Raw genomic sequence first — 15,036 nt, 5'->3', positions numbered from 1 at the left:
ATGAATTCATTCAAAATTCCCTTAAATATAAAAGTAGTAATCCATGTTGGACCCTCTATTCCAGGTATGGGGGAGTCACTATTCTCTGAGTGGTGATAGCCTCTGAGGGTCTACATCTTCCCCCTCACAACCCCATCCTCTCAGATTTCCAAGATTGTGTCATTTGATGGTATTCATGTTTCATAAAAGAACAACCAGCCAAGAATATTCCAGCATTAATCCACAACACTGCATGATATGGTTATGATTAGAATGTGATTCTAAACCCCACTCCAGATGCAGTCCAATGCCCTTTGAGTTAAGATAAGCATTTTAACTCCTAGAAAAAAACATACATGTAAAAAAAAATGATGTTTAATCATAATGGTTTGACAAAGAGTGTGATTTGATACTGTAATGTAAATTATTTTTCCAAAACATTATAAATAAAACCATTTTTTCTCATAAACAATGTGCCCAATTGTCTTCTTTCTCTGATGTGCGCTAAGCCTACAGGTTTAATCAAAGGAACAATATCCCTCCCTCACCTTAAGTAAGCTGATCCATTTTTCCCCACTACACATGATTGCCATGTCAGGGCCATTTTGTGAATTTATGTGAGGAAAGAATATATTTCTTCCAGGTTATACCAAGTTTAATCTGAGGGCTCATCAAGAATAGCAATTTGCGCTGATTTGTCGCACATATTTTCATGTCCTTTCTTGTCTCTTCCATTCACTTCAAATCAAAACATTCCTTAAAAGTGGGAACAGAAGGAGGATGGAATGTTGGCTGGGTGGGGGAATAATCTTGTTTTGGCAGCAACAGATTCCTTCTTCTCATACCACCACATTTCCACACATTCACCCTACAAATTCAAAGATTTTAAAAAATCTATGTAGAGCCTTAGTACTAAAGTGCTAGGATAAAATAATGCTATTGCTGATCTTAGGCAGATCAAAGCTCCCCCACATACTCAGTTGCAACTGTGGCTCGATGGTGCCTCTCCACTCCCTCTTCCAAGCACCACCAGCCTCTCCAAGCCTGGGACTTTATGTGAAGAGATCAAACATATTTTGCAGGCTGATTAAACATATTTAGCAAGCTTTCTTCTGATCTCAAGTGGAGAAAAGTTTACAATGATGTCACTCCTCCATTTCCTAATCTTACATTCTTTTGCTTCCTGTGGCACCATCAACCACTGTCAAAAGTGAGGAGCATGTGGTGAGAGAGGGTGAGCTTTCCCAGGACAGAAATAGCATTATTGGAGCCTACAGCTTTAGCACTAAGGCTTTAGAGAGTTTTAAAAAACTCAAAAGGAGGCATGGGAGGAGAAGAAAGGAAATAAGGCAGAGCACAAAAACATCCTAAGTATAGTGAGCGAGAGAGGATTGGACACCCCCCCTATCAACCATCACAACTCATGTTAGAAACTTTTTTTTAACCCAACAATTTCATCTTCTGGGCAATTATAAAATGTTTCCGAATACTAAAAAGCAGGGCAGGGTGGCACTCAAAATATTGTCACTTCCTGACACATCTGACCCATATGAAATTATCCTGACTAAACTACTGATGCACTATGATCTGCCAATGGCTACCTTACCTCTTCTAGCTTGAAAGCAATCATCGAAACAGCTCTGAAAACAGCATCAGTAGATCCTGTAATAGTAGTGATCCGCTCTGGGCAAGATCCCTCTGAAATGGTGATCCGAGCTGTACTCTGAAAAAGCAAATCATCACCAATAACAATTAAGATTTGGTTATTTATAACACTGTAGCCAAATGTCCAAAGTCTTTTGCCTATTTTATATCAGTAATACTTGCAGCAACCCTGTAAAGTAGGTTAGTTTGAATGTCTCAGTTATATATAGTGCTATATTACATACATTACTGCCTTTCTGTGCTATTATATGACATAGGAGACCATATCATTGAAAACTAATCCAGTCCAGAATTCAGAATGGGGCTATTTTCCCCTCACTAAACTTACCTGTTCCCGTATCCTCTTCACAGTCTCTCCTTTCTGTGGGATTAAAGACATAAAAGTAATCAGACTTGCATGGTTTTAGAGATAAAAACAGAGTCAGACACACTCCAACTGACATAAAGCTTACCTTGCCAATGATGCTGCCAACTTCCTGGAGAAACACAGAGACAAAAGAAATTGAATTAGGAGACACTCAGCAAGAGACTGGCAATGTATTTACACTTCTGGACAGAAAAACTTCCCATTCTTCATATCAAAAAACAAAAGTATGAAACCTCCCTCCTTCTCATCACTGCTAGTCTCCTTGAAGGCATCACTCCTTTGTTACTAGAGCCTTTAGAAATAAGTTATGCTGAATATGCATTTCTTAATCGTGCCAGCTTCGTCAATAATTTCATTTACTAGAAATGGCGGTTGATCATTTTATAATTCCATCTCAAAGATTCCTTACATACTACAGAAAATATATTGTAGACTTTAGGAACAGGATGATGAATTTGTGGTTTTAGATTTTCACAGTAATACATCCTGGCAATGGCAAACCTACTCTGAAGAAATCTGTCAAGAAATCCCTATGATAAGGTCCCTTTAAGGTTGCCATAACTCAGAAATGACTTGGAAGTGCACACAACAACAACAACAACAACAACTGTCCTGCCAGCACCAACAACAATCCTGGTCCAGTGGACTCTTTGCTATTGACTGTCATAGGATTTAAATTGGTATGACTTATAGCCACCCCAATTTACTTACCTTGCCATGCATAAGCATTCGGAGGGTGAGGGTGATGCTGAGTTCTGTTTCCTCTAATCCATTATCTGAGCTGCTCATCCTGTCTGGTGATGCCATGGTGTACGAATGCATGGATCTGCTCCTAAGGAAATCAACCCCCTGGCTCTAGAAGGTGTTGAAGTCGACAAATCTGCAGACATGCAAAGAGAAAGTATTCAAATTTACAAGCTTTCTTATAAATCATTCCAACAACCTGGCAGGACTGTGGTGATTAGTAAGAAGTGGTTGAGCTTCATACAACGTCCTTTGATGCTTCCTGTCTTGAGTCAGAGCACTCCAGAGAATAATTATTATGGGGACAAAGGGCAGCATCACATAAGCAAGCACAGCAGCCTTTCCAGATGTAACTTACAGAAATATTTAGTAAAGAAACAACAACTATGAAACACCAAAGATAAACACACACAGACACAGACACACAAATATAAATATAAAAATCTACATAGATAAAAAGTGGCTGAGGTTTGAAAATATTGTACTTATTGAATCACAAGTTTATTCATATTTGGCTTGAAGTCAAGGGATGTCATACATATGGCCCACAACCGCATGATACACTTGCACAGAGAGATCCGTGTGTGTGTGTGTGTGTGTGTGTGTGTGTTTATCTGTGGTGTTTCATAGTTATTGTTTCTTTACTAAATATTTCTGTAAGTTACATCTTGATAATAATGAGATCATTCTTAATTCTGTGTTTGGAACTGTATATCTCTGTCTATATGCATACATATATATATCCATACATTACATATATAGCCAGTATTTGGGATAAACATGAGAGTTTGGCAGGGGAAGTGGAGGTTTTTATCCTTGCAGCAAATGTGTGAATAGTAGTCTGCATTATGCTTTTTGCTAACAATGGTGAACCCATATACAGTATATGCAATTTAGACAAGGAAAGGAAATTGTGCTGAAGTTACAACCATTTTAGAGTAGAGTAAGGAAAGTGGAAACAGTACTGTCAACATTAAAAACAAAAGAGGAAAAACCACTAAGCAGTGCTCCTATAGTACCATATCCAGTGACTCCTGAGATCAAAACAACCACTACCACAACTAAGAAAGCTTAGTATTCCGCACACTGACCATTTCCATCCAATGAAAGCTGGCACAATCTGTGATTTGAGAAATCCTGAGAGAAGGAGGAAGGAAGGAAGGAAGGAAGGAAGGAAGGAAGGAAGGAAGGAAGGAAGGATAGTCCAGCAGAAGTCCTGGAAAATCTACAGCAGCCACTCCAAATCAGCCTGCAGCAGTAGGAGTCACCAGCACACAATTTTCTTTAACAAACCTTTCTCAAGGCAGTGCTCTCACTCACTCTGAGATTCCTCCACACATGCTGAGCCATAAGAGAGAGGGATCAGGCTCTCAGAATCCTTCAATAAACAGATGGATGAACAGACTGCTGTGCATACAAACACACACACATATAACAAAGTGGAGGTTATTTTAATGAGCAAGATGGAACCCTTTACCTTTCCCCACCAAAGTAGATGGCACCATTCATCTATCTGGAGAACTCTAAACTAAGGCACTAGATCCTATCTGATCTTATCTGATGCTAAGTAGGGTCAGCCCTGGTTAGTACATGGGTAGGAACAGTGGCATCACTAGGTTTGGCATCACCTTTCATGGTAACTCATAGTGTCACTCTTCACTGACCTCCTCCCATACCAAACCAAGAAGAATCCTTAGTAATGTTTTTTGTACTAATGTTACTTGTAAGTCGTAATTCCTGTATATCACTGAATGTAATGGCAATAATGGTAACAGAAACAACTAGCGTTTAAATTACAATATCATACACACAGCCTAAACGTACTTATATGTACATCGTTTCATATGGTTAAAACAAAAATTTAGTAAGATGTGATGTTTTTAAAGAAAATTTTTAAAAATTTTTTTTTAAAAATAAAATTTTACAATTTTATATATTTTTGAGAAACCCAGGGCCTCTCCTTTCTCCTCCCACTGAGCCTTGCCCCACTCACCCCATCTCTTCTGCTGAGCTCATGTTTTAAAGGGATATAGATGAATGCCACAGCCCATTTCCATCCAAAGGGAGATGTTTGGGGTGCACTGATGTCACCCCCATTAGGGTGTCTCCGGGTTCAGCTCACACACCCCAAGTGATGCCTCTGGGTGGGAGACCACCAGCCAATCCCGGGTGCTCCAGGCTATATTTCAAAGGAAGGAACTGGCAAAGTCACCTTTGAAGATTCCTTGCCTAAAAAAACCTCTAGGATTCACAGGGTCGCCATGACTTGAAGGCATATATATACACACAGGAGCCACAGATTGTGGTCAGTATGCAATTTATCTGAATCTGATGACCTTAGATTTTTTCCCCTCACTCACAGAACAGGTGCCTCCCAACAGTTCTCCCTATGTTGAGAAATAGTGTATACCTCCCTGTGTTTGTTTATCTATATTTTACAGATAATTGCAATTGAAATAGTCTAATAGCAAAAAGTGAATACAAATAAGGGGGGGGGGGCGGAATTGCTGAGAAAGATAAAAGCACTGGCAGAGATTGAAGTAGGTTTTGGCAAGGAATCAAGTAAAGTGGTCCTCGTTTTTTCCATGATTAGTTTACAGTTTAATGGAAAGCAAGAGATGCTAAGTGTTCCATATACTTAAGTGTATGCCTACTAATGCTTAGTGATGTTGTGTGTGTTTTTTCAGTGGGTCCAGCCAGGCATACCCCGCAAGCCCCATGGGACTGAGATTAGTGCAGGGATAGGTGAGGTTAGAAACAATATGTAATACGGCTGCAATATGGCCACCAAGAAAAAAAGTTTGGAAAGGAGTGGGAAGAAGGAGCATGTAGAGGCTCAAGATATTGGTTGCTGGTCAGAGGGGGGAACTAATGCTGTTTTAGCGCCATTTATCTGTCTGAGTGTCTGCCTGCTTCCTCATGCTCAATGTAAATCTCATAAATAGTGCTGCCTTGGGACCTGTCACCTCTCAAGAAAGTGGGGGGCCTATAAATGTTATTTACGCACTCCTCTTTTCAAATACCACAGAGCATGAACACAGAAAGGGACACTGCTGAAGGTCAATGGACTGAAAAGGAGGGGATTCGTTTTAGCCTGTAGGCTTGACCACAACAAAGACAATTCAGGTATTAAAAATAGGACTGGGTATAAGATAAAAAGCTATCTCTGACAGTCCTGGCCTCCCTGACTTGATGTTACAGGGTGATCCAAAAGACAATAATCACACTCTTTTCAAGAATCTCTTTTCAGGATAGCCAAAGAAGTAACCTCCTCTGGAACTGGTACTCATGCATCGGATCCTTGAAAGTCTGTATGCCATGAAGAATCTGTGAAATAATTGCTAGTGTGTTTAAGCAAGAGATTGGAGTGAACAACATACATTGTAACAGTGTCTGAGATAATTCAAAATGGCCTTCTAATAGAAAACACAGAAAAAACCAGGCTGGGTCTGACCAAAGGCCTACCCAGACTACAATTCTGTCCTCAGTGGCCAACTGAATGTCTTTTGGAAGCTAGTAAGTCAGATGTAACCACCACAGTGCCTTCCTTTCTTGTTTTCTAGGAAGCAGTGGGGTCACTGGGGGTGCGGTGGTGTGGCCTCACTGTGTGACACCTCAGAAAAGGGGTGACACCCAGTCAGGCCCTCCCCCATGCACTATCCCTGTGTGCCATTCTAATGCACCTCCCTTGCACACTCCCCGTCCTTGCACACCATTCCATTCTTTTTCTCATCATGAAAAGGATGGGGCAGCATGGGAGGAGGAAGTGTGTGCTGCTCCAAGGAGCCCTGACCCAGAAGCCCTACCCCCTGCATCGGGTGACACAAAGTGCAGGAACACCACTGCTAAGAAGTGGTATTAATAATAATAATAATAATAATAATAATAAAACTTTTATTTATATACCGCCCTTCCATTGATCAGGGCGGTGAACAACATAATACAAATAATACATACAGTAAAACATTTTAAAAACAATCATAAAACCCCCGGTCAGCTCTCCAAATTGCCGTCAGCAAGAGAGAGAGGCCATCTAGGACTTCATTCGGGGAATGCAGTTCGAAATAGGAGGGTCTTTAACTCCCTCCTAAACTGAGCCAGGGAGGTGGCCGAGCGGAGCTCTGTGGGCAGCGTGTTCCAAAGGGTCGGGGCAACGATGGAATACGTCCTCCTCGATGTCGAGGAGAGTTTAGCCCCAGGTACCCTAAGTAATTGCTGCCCAGAAGTTCCGAGGGTGCGGGACGGAATGTATGGGGAGAGGCGGTCCTTCAGGTATCCTGGGCCCAAGCCATGTAGGGCTTTATAGGTAATCACCAACACCTTGTACTGTGCCCGGAAGCGAATAGGCAGCCAGTGCAGGTCTTTGAGCACCGGTATTGAAAGGCATATCGCCTCTGATATGGAGGTGATATGCAAACATTATGTGTAGTAACGTTGATAACCTTATTGTCCATAAATTTCTCCAGTCCCTTCCAAAGCCATTCAAGTTGGTGGCCTAAATAAATAAATAAATAAATACTTTTATTTTTATCCCGCTTTTCTGTGACAAGACAATCAAAGCGGCTCACAACATATTAAAATATCTCCTATAAAATTACTACTGAATTCAGAAATATGTTAGTCTGGAATATCAGTATTGCAAAGCGATCTTGTGGAACCTTTGAGACTGAGAGAAAGAAGCTGGTAGACTAAGTTTTATAGAGATGCATTACTACTGAATGTGAAGCTTTTTACTGAATTACAGTACTTCCTATTGATGAAGGACTTTACCCCATGAGAAAAGAAAGGCAAAACTGATGTACTGCATATTTAATAAACCATCTTGGGATAAACAATAAGTAAAGGCATTCATACACATCTCCTCCACATAACTAATATTAAGCCATAGAAAATAAAACCCATACAGGATAGATTTCAGAGCTTTAGGGACATGGCAAGTAAGTCACCATGTGACTTGAAGGCGCGTGCGCGCACGCATACACACACACACATGCTGGATGAAAACAGTTTGGAACATGGGTACAACCTCCCCTCCCAAAAAAAGTTAGGCAAACCTGCCAACATCCATCAGAGCATCTTACCTGTCAATGTAAGGTACTTCCAGACCAGTAGTCCTGTCGCTGTTCTAACCAATTCAAGCAGAACTGCCACAATCTCTCAATGTCACAGCTCTCTGGTGAGCAATTTTAATTTTTTGATGTTCACTTAAACTACCATATGGCTTAAAATTACATATGAAGAGAACTTCCAGTATGATCACATTTGTATTCTATGCTTTCTCCAAAGACCACAAGGGATTATCTAATTGTATGCTGACAACAATCCTGTGATTTTGGGTTGAAAAATAGTGATTTGCATATCAAATTACTCTCTTGGTTGATCAGAGATTAATTTGACTCATGTCTCTTTCCTTGCTCCTAGGCCAGTATTCTATTTGCTTGTCACAATGGCTCTGAATAGTTTGATGATAATCTTGTTTATTTTCTTTATATATGTATGCTTCTCCCTGCAGCAGAATGTGTAAAGCGAGGATATTGCTTTTAAGTATTTTACTTAATAAATAATGAATTTTTAAAATTATAGGTTTAAGTGCACACAACACTGGCTCACTTACAGTTTGCAGAGGGGAAAAGATTAAGGTTGGATCACAAAGGTTTTTGTATTGTTAAGTGATTAAATTTAATTCCTGCAAAAGGATTTAACAGTCACAATTAAGAACCTGCATGGTGTAATTATGTACATGCTCTCTCTTTTTTAAAAAAGCAGAAAATACATGATGAGGAAAGGCGCAAGGATTAGGGAACTGGCAATTCTAGGGTTTCATTACGCACTCCAGGTAAACCATGGTGAAAATTGTGCCTCTTTAATGTAGTTTGGTGAAATTTAATGAAGTGTAGAGAGCTAGGAAGGTGCAGCAGTTTGAATGCTGGACTAGGACTCTGGGAGATTGGAATTCAAATCCCACTGGACCATGGAAACTCACTGGGTGGCCTTGGGCAAGTCACAAGATCACAGTTTCAGAAGGCGATGGAAAGCCTCTTCAGAACAAATCTTGCCACAAAAATCCTGTGATAGGTTTGCCTTCGAGATGCTATAAACTGGAAATTACTTTTGAAGGTACACAACGCAGAGAATGGAGTGAAAACATTTTTTGTATTTAAAAAAGTGGAAGTGGCACATAAACAGTCAGTGGTGCAGCTAAGGATGGGTCATGAGGCCAACACTCAGGGTCCTATAACTCATGGAAGGACATACTGCAGTGATGAGCATTCCCCATCATTTATGGAAAAAGCATACAATAAGAAAATGGCTACACAGAATTGCCAGTGATGTGAACAGCAGCCCTGGTACTTCAGTACTTAGGCTACCAATCAATGTGCCCACGCAGCATCCTTTCTTTCTGAAATCATTTTATGGATAGGTGGTAGCCGGCTGGACAGGGACATGCCAATTTCATTATTTTTACTTTGAAGCATGTGATCCTTTGCTACAACAAAATGGAGCTTATTCCCAAGGAGGAATGGGGTGGGGAGGGCTGAGTGCTGTAGAAGCAAATTTTGTTTCATTTCTGTGGCCATGATGGTAGTTTTAGAAATACAGTTGGCCCTCCACATTTGGGGCTTTGATTTTTTTTGGCTTCGATTATTCATGGATTTGATTAATATGTTCTCGCTTGGAACTTCTAGGTGTTCCAGAATGACTCTGGTCAGCGTTTGCCAGAAGTTATACTGGAGGGCTGAGAGATTCCTAGAGAGGTGTTCTCTAAGGTAAAAAAAAAAGCAGTGTTTTTTTAATGTGCGGTTTTTCCACATTCACAGAGGTCCTGTGCCCCTAACCCCAGTGAATATGGAGGACCCATTGTACAGCAATGAATTAAAAATGTCTTAGAGAGAGCAGCAGTGATAGGATTACGTAATTTCCAGTGTCCCAAAGTCTCCTCATCTCTTAACCACCTATCCTAACTGCTCCCACATGTAAATAGCTACTCCTATGGATCTTTCCTTCACCACGGCACTACCTTCCTGTAGTGGTGGGATTGTGTGCTCCTGTGATGTGAGGCAAGAGGCTATGCTGGTGGTATCAGTGCTGCTAGTAGGGTATCCCATGTCAGATAGGCTTTTGCTGAGGAGTCAGATTAAATGTGCCAAACAGCTACGGACCAGCAGCAGTAGTGGAGAGTGAAGTGACACTGGCAGAGGATCTCTCAGAAAAAACAACTATGACACCATAACTAACACTTGTCAGTACTGTGCAGAAAGAGGCACAGTAAACTCCTTTTGAATGTCTTTTACTATGAAAACCCTATGATGAAGCAATCCAACATGTAACAAGAGATAATGCAAGAAGATGAGTCTCCTAGTTTGGCAGCCACTCAGTGAGCTACTGGGGTACAACAGAAGACAATTGCCTTAGATGCTGCTGCAAAAAACCACACAACACCAACTTGGAAGAAAGGCCACAACTTTATTAGCAAGCCATTGGTATGGGTTGGCACAAAGCATGAGGTCAGGATCTGCTAAATCAAACAACCCGATGTTGTCTGATTAACCAACCTGGCACCCACCAGGCGCTTGGGATGACCTAGGGGCTAAGGAACACAAATTGACCGCAAACCATGCCATGCGTTCACATATTCACTAAGCCCCTAGTCACCGGGAGGCGCACCCGCGTTATGGCCCCCGCAATGGCCATACGCCTGCCCAATTCGCCCCCGGGTACCTAGTGACTCCCAGACCAGAGCACCATGGCCCTGGTACCTACACCGTGCCGATCCTGGCCTATGCTGCCGCCCAAAGTTGTGACAAAAAACCCAGAAGACAGCGGTGGGTGGGCGGGGGAAGCAACTCCAGTCTTCCTCCCTTCCTACTTGGCTCCGCTCCGTGCGAAGCCAAGCGCCGACTGAGGGGACAGGGCCGACAACGCGGCCTAATAGAGGCCTAGGCCCCGCCCCCTCCAACGTGCAGTGCGGGGCTCCTCCTCCAGGGCAGCCCAACCAATGAGCTGCCCTGGAGGACCGGAAGTCCCGCACCACAAAGTCCGGCTCCCAGAGCGTCGCGGGGCGGAAGGGCCGCCCCTTCCGCCCCGCGCACCAATAGGGAGCCGGGCAATGCCCCAGAGCATTCTGGGGCTTGTAGTTTCTTGCCGATTCTTCGGCAAAACGGCCTGCCCCGCAGCGAGGCGGCCGTGATTTGCCTTAGATGCTGCTGCAAAAAACCACACAACACCAACTTGGAAGAAAGGCCACAACTTTATTAGCAAGCCATTGGTATGGGTTGGCACAAAGCATGAGGTCAGGATCTGCTAAATCAAACAACCCGATGTTGTCTGATTAACCAACCTGGCACCCACCAGGCGCTTGGGATGACCTAGGGGCTAAGGAACACAAATTGACCGCAAACCATGCCATGCGTTCACATATTCACTAAGCCCCTAGTCACCGGGAGGCGCACCCGCGTTATGGCCCCCGCAATGGCCATACGCCTGCCCAATTCGCCCCCGGGTACCTAGTGACTCCCAGACCAGAGCACCATGGCCCTGGTACCTACACCGTGCCGATCCTGGCCTATGCTGCCGCCACAAAAGGCCTACACCGAAGGCCTACCGCCAACCCTGCCAAGAGCGATGCTAATGATTAGTGCAATGGTCCAAGTGCGGACGAACATAACCAGCGTAGGCCTTAGATCTCCACCTTCCGATTTTTTGGATGTCCTGCGCGGGCAAGCCTGCCCTGGAAGCCGCCGTAGCAGCGCCTATGCGAAAAGAATGACCTCCGAATTCCTCAGCTGGGAGCCCCAATTTTTTTAAAGTCATTCTTAGCACCGACACAAATTGGTATCTGGTAAGCGGTGATCCATCCAAATGAACAAAAAGCAAATCCAAACCCATAGGCCGAATCTTCCAAAAAGATCGAAGGGCCTTAACAGCACAGACAGGTGAGCCACGTAAGCGATGCAACACCACAGTCTGACCAGCTCCCAATTGGTCGCACTTGGACCGGCGAACCGTAAAAGAAACACCGTGCTGTAAAAAAGTGATGTCAGAGGCACCCAATGCCCGCCCTGACACATCGCTCTTGGACCCAGCCACCAATTCTCCCAATCTGAATGCACCAAAGAAAGCCACTGTAAATGCTGCACGAAAAAGATTGATTTCAAAACGAGATGAACAAACAACAGGTAAATGCATATACAATTTGCATAACAATTGAAAACATATAGGGCGCCGTACATCTTTAGAAATCGCATGAGCTCTCCTCCATCCTTCGACAGCCCTTTTAACCAGAAAAGAAGCGCAAGGGTCACTAAAACCACCTGCCTTTGAAAAGAAAGAAATGCCAGCGAGATGAATGGCCATAGTTTTGGGAGCAAAGTTATTGTGCCTAAGCCAAACCAAAAATTGCAAAACCACTTCTGTGGTAACCGGCCAACAAGGCTGTAAAGCTGCTTCACCAAAAAACTGAAAGAGTTTCTTTAAAGCATTCTTATAGCTCTTAAAAGTAGATGGAGCAATGGAACCCAAAATGCCTTCTATTATTTCAGACATCCAACCTCCCACATGGACACCGGAAACTGGGTAGGTTGAAGATCTGCCTCTGGAGCCAACAGACGAAACCGCTGAACCTGGAATCGAGAAATCGCATCAGCAATATCATTTTTTAATCCTGGGACATAACGAGCTGTGAAAGAAATATTATTAACCAAGCAACATAACACAAATTTCCTGACTAAACCCATGACCCTAGTGGATTTAGAGGTTAGCTTATTAAGGACAGCCACCACAGCTTGGTTATCGCACCAAAAACACACCTTTTTGTTGGAAAATTCAGCACACCAAATGTTAACTGCTACAACAATGGGAAAAAGCTCCAAGAAGGTCATATCTCTTAAGATATCTGACCCATGCCACTCTTCAGGCCATTTTTCAGCGCACCAGTGGCCTTGAAAATAAACACCAAAACCGATGCTTCCAGCAGCATCAGAGTGGACTTGCAATTTATCTTCCAGACACCAAGATTTTTGCCAGATGGCAATACCATTAAAGCCATTTAAAAATTGCAACCAGATTCTCAGGTCCTCCTTGATTTGACTGGTAATGCGAACGTGATGATGCAAAAGCGTGGGGCCAGCTAGAGATCTAGCAAGCCTGGCACAAAAGGCTCTACCAGGAGCCACCACTTTGCACGCAAAGTTCAGATGCCCCAGTAAAGACTGAACTTGTTTTAACTTAAGCTTGGAAGCAGCCAAGGCATGTTCCAACAAACCACACAGATTGTCAACCTTATCTTGAGGTAAAGAGGACAAGCCCTTAACAGAATCCAAATGAATACCTAAAAAAGACATAGCCGAAGCAGGGCCTTCCGTCTTATCTGCTGCCAGGGGAACCCCAACCTCAGCTGCCAACCCAGTGAAGGCATTTAACAGATCAGAACACTTGGTGGAGTTTGCAGGACCCACAAACATAAAATCATCCAAATAGTGGGTAACCAAAGGGGAAGAGGCTCTGCGTTTTAACTCCCATTCCAAAAAGGTGCTAAAAGACTCAAAGGCTGCACAGCTGATAGAGCAGCCCATGGGCATGGCCATGTCAAAATAAAATTTTCCTGCGAACTGGAAACCTAAAAATTTGAAATCTTCAGGATGAACCGGAAGGAGTCTAAAGGCCGACTGAATATCACACTTGGCCATAAGTGCACCTTTTCCACACGCCCGAACAAGTCGGACCGCATGATCAAAGGAAGCATATTTGACGGAACACAACTCCTCTGGGATCGCATCATTCACCGAAGACCCTGGAGGGTAAGAAAGGTGATGAATGATTCTAAATTCCCCTGGTGCTTTCTTGGGCACCACACCAAGGGGCGAAATATGAAGATTATCAAAAGGGGGAACATCAAAGGGACCGGCCACACGTCCCGCCTGGATTTCCTTGTTGATCTTGGCCCTAAGAACCTCAGGCATGGATCTAGCAGACAACAAATTATTAGGAAACTGATGCGAAAGTGGGGCTTGTACCGGGATCCTAAATCCAAAGGAGAAACCATCAGCCAGGTAAGAAGCAGCTTGCTTATTAGTGTATGCTGACAATAAAGGGAGAAGAGCACTGGTAATTACAGGCGTGAAAGCCATGGCTGATACCTGGGATGAAACCTTAGCGACCTGCTCATTTTTGGCTCCCTGCAGCACCGGCATCTGTGCTCCCCGAACTTTCTCGTTTGCCAGTGGTCGCGGAGGCAGGGCGCCCAGCTCGAAAGGGCTGAGCGGCTGGAGCAGGGCGGGAACACGATGACCTAGGATGAGACCCTCTACAACTGCTACAACAATGTTCAAATTTACAATTTGTGCGAGAACAACGTCCAGCATTATAGTCCCAACAAGATAATTTTGCGTCCTTCTTGACCTGTCCTTTCTGTGGGCCCTTGAACCTAGCAAGGGTGCCCACTTCTAGCAGCCAAATTTCGTTATGGAGCAAGTCCCAACGCTCCCGTGAATTCTGCGATGCATGTTGACGAAAGGCCGCATCGTAGGCAATGGCAGCAGCATCACCTGCGAATGTCCTTGCACGCAGAACGTTCAAAAAACGGCTGTCCAAATGCCAAGCACGTTCAGGGAAGGCCATGGAAACCACAGCCTTGAAGATAACAAAGCCCTCTAACCAGTTAGAAAAGGTGGGCTCAGCAGGAACCGCCTTTGGCTCGTGCTTACTAGTCTTTGTTGAAGTGACAGCCACAGCGTCTTTTCCTTTAGGTTGAAGAAGGGTAAAAACGTCTACATAGCAACCCTTCAGGATATTCTTGCGCACCTTCTTCGATAAATGTGCGCCAGGAGGACGCTCTCCAGGAGAGCAAACAGGAAAATCCGCTGCACGCGGATCCACCCACACACCCTGAAGGCCTGGGCGCCAAGCCCTCTTTTTCATGGCCCACTTGGGCAAACCAGGGACCAAAGCATGCTCTACCCAAAAACCGTCCCTCCCAAAAGGCACCCCATGATGATCTCCACCTTCCACGGCAGGCTGAAGAACTCCCTCTCGACGCGCTCTGCGACGTCTCCTCTTGGCCTTGCGTTTTCGTTTTCTCTCCTTTCGACGCTCAGCTGATGACGTGGAGGATGAACTCGAGCTCGAAGAGCTGGACGAACTGGACACCTGCCGGACGCGATGTCGCGATGAAGGAACTGATGAACTGGAGCCTAGGCCGCCCGAAGATGTCGACGCAGGAACCGACGATCTGGGAACATGATGTCCGGATAAGTGAGGCTCAGGTGTCGCAGATGCCGGAGAGC

General features: G+C 44.0%; 1 protein-coding gene across 8 annotated transcripts in view; it reads right to left on the bottom strand.

Moving 5' to 3' along the window:
- PCBP4 (poly(rC) binding protein 4) overlaps positions 1-15,036 on the bottom strand; it is a 104,602-nt gene that overhangs the window by 59,082 nt on the left and 30,484 nt on the right. For 7 of the 8 annotated variants that reach the window (XR_016281267.1, XM_089524823.1, XM_089524786.1 and 4 more), the window contains exons 2-5: positions 2,723-2,891; positions 2,097-2,120; positions 1,973-2,005; positions 1,586-1,702 (exon numbers count right to left, since the gene is read on the bottom strand). Coding sequence is in view for 7 of the 8 variants with exons in the window: in XM_089524823.1 (XP_089380949.1) it covers positions 1,586-1,702; positions 1,973-2,005; positions 2,097-2,120; positions 2,723-2,833 (285 nt within the window). In the remaining variant the exon portion in view is untranslated. Of the gene's footprint in view, positions 1-1,585; positions 1,703-1,972; positions 2,006-2,096; positions 2,121-2,722; positions 2,892-6,220; positions 6,360-15,036 lie in introns of those variants that run through there. The other variant, XM_089524812.1, reaches the window with a different exon arrangement.

Source organism: Sceloporus occidentalis, unplaced genomic scaffold (assembly GCF_023333645.1).
Source record: "Sceloporus occidentalis isolate IW3139 unplaced genomic scaffold, rSceOcc1.0.p SCAF_1, whole genome shotgun sequence".
Classification (NCBI taxonomy): Eukaryota; Metazoa; Chordata; class Lepidosauria; order Squamata; family Phrynosomatidae; genus Sceloporus; species Sceloporus occidentalis.
This window is presented reverse-complemented; position numbering and strand designations above follow the sequence as displayed.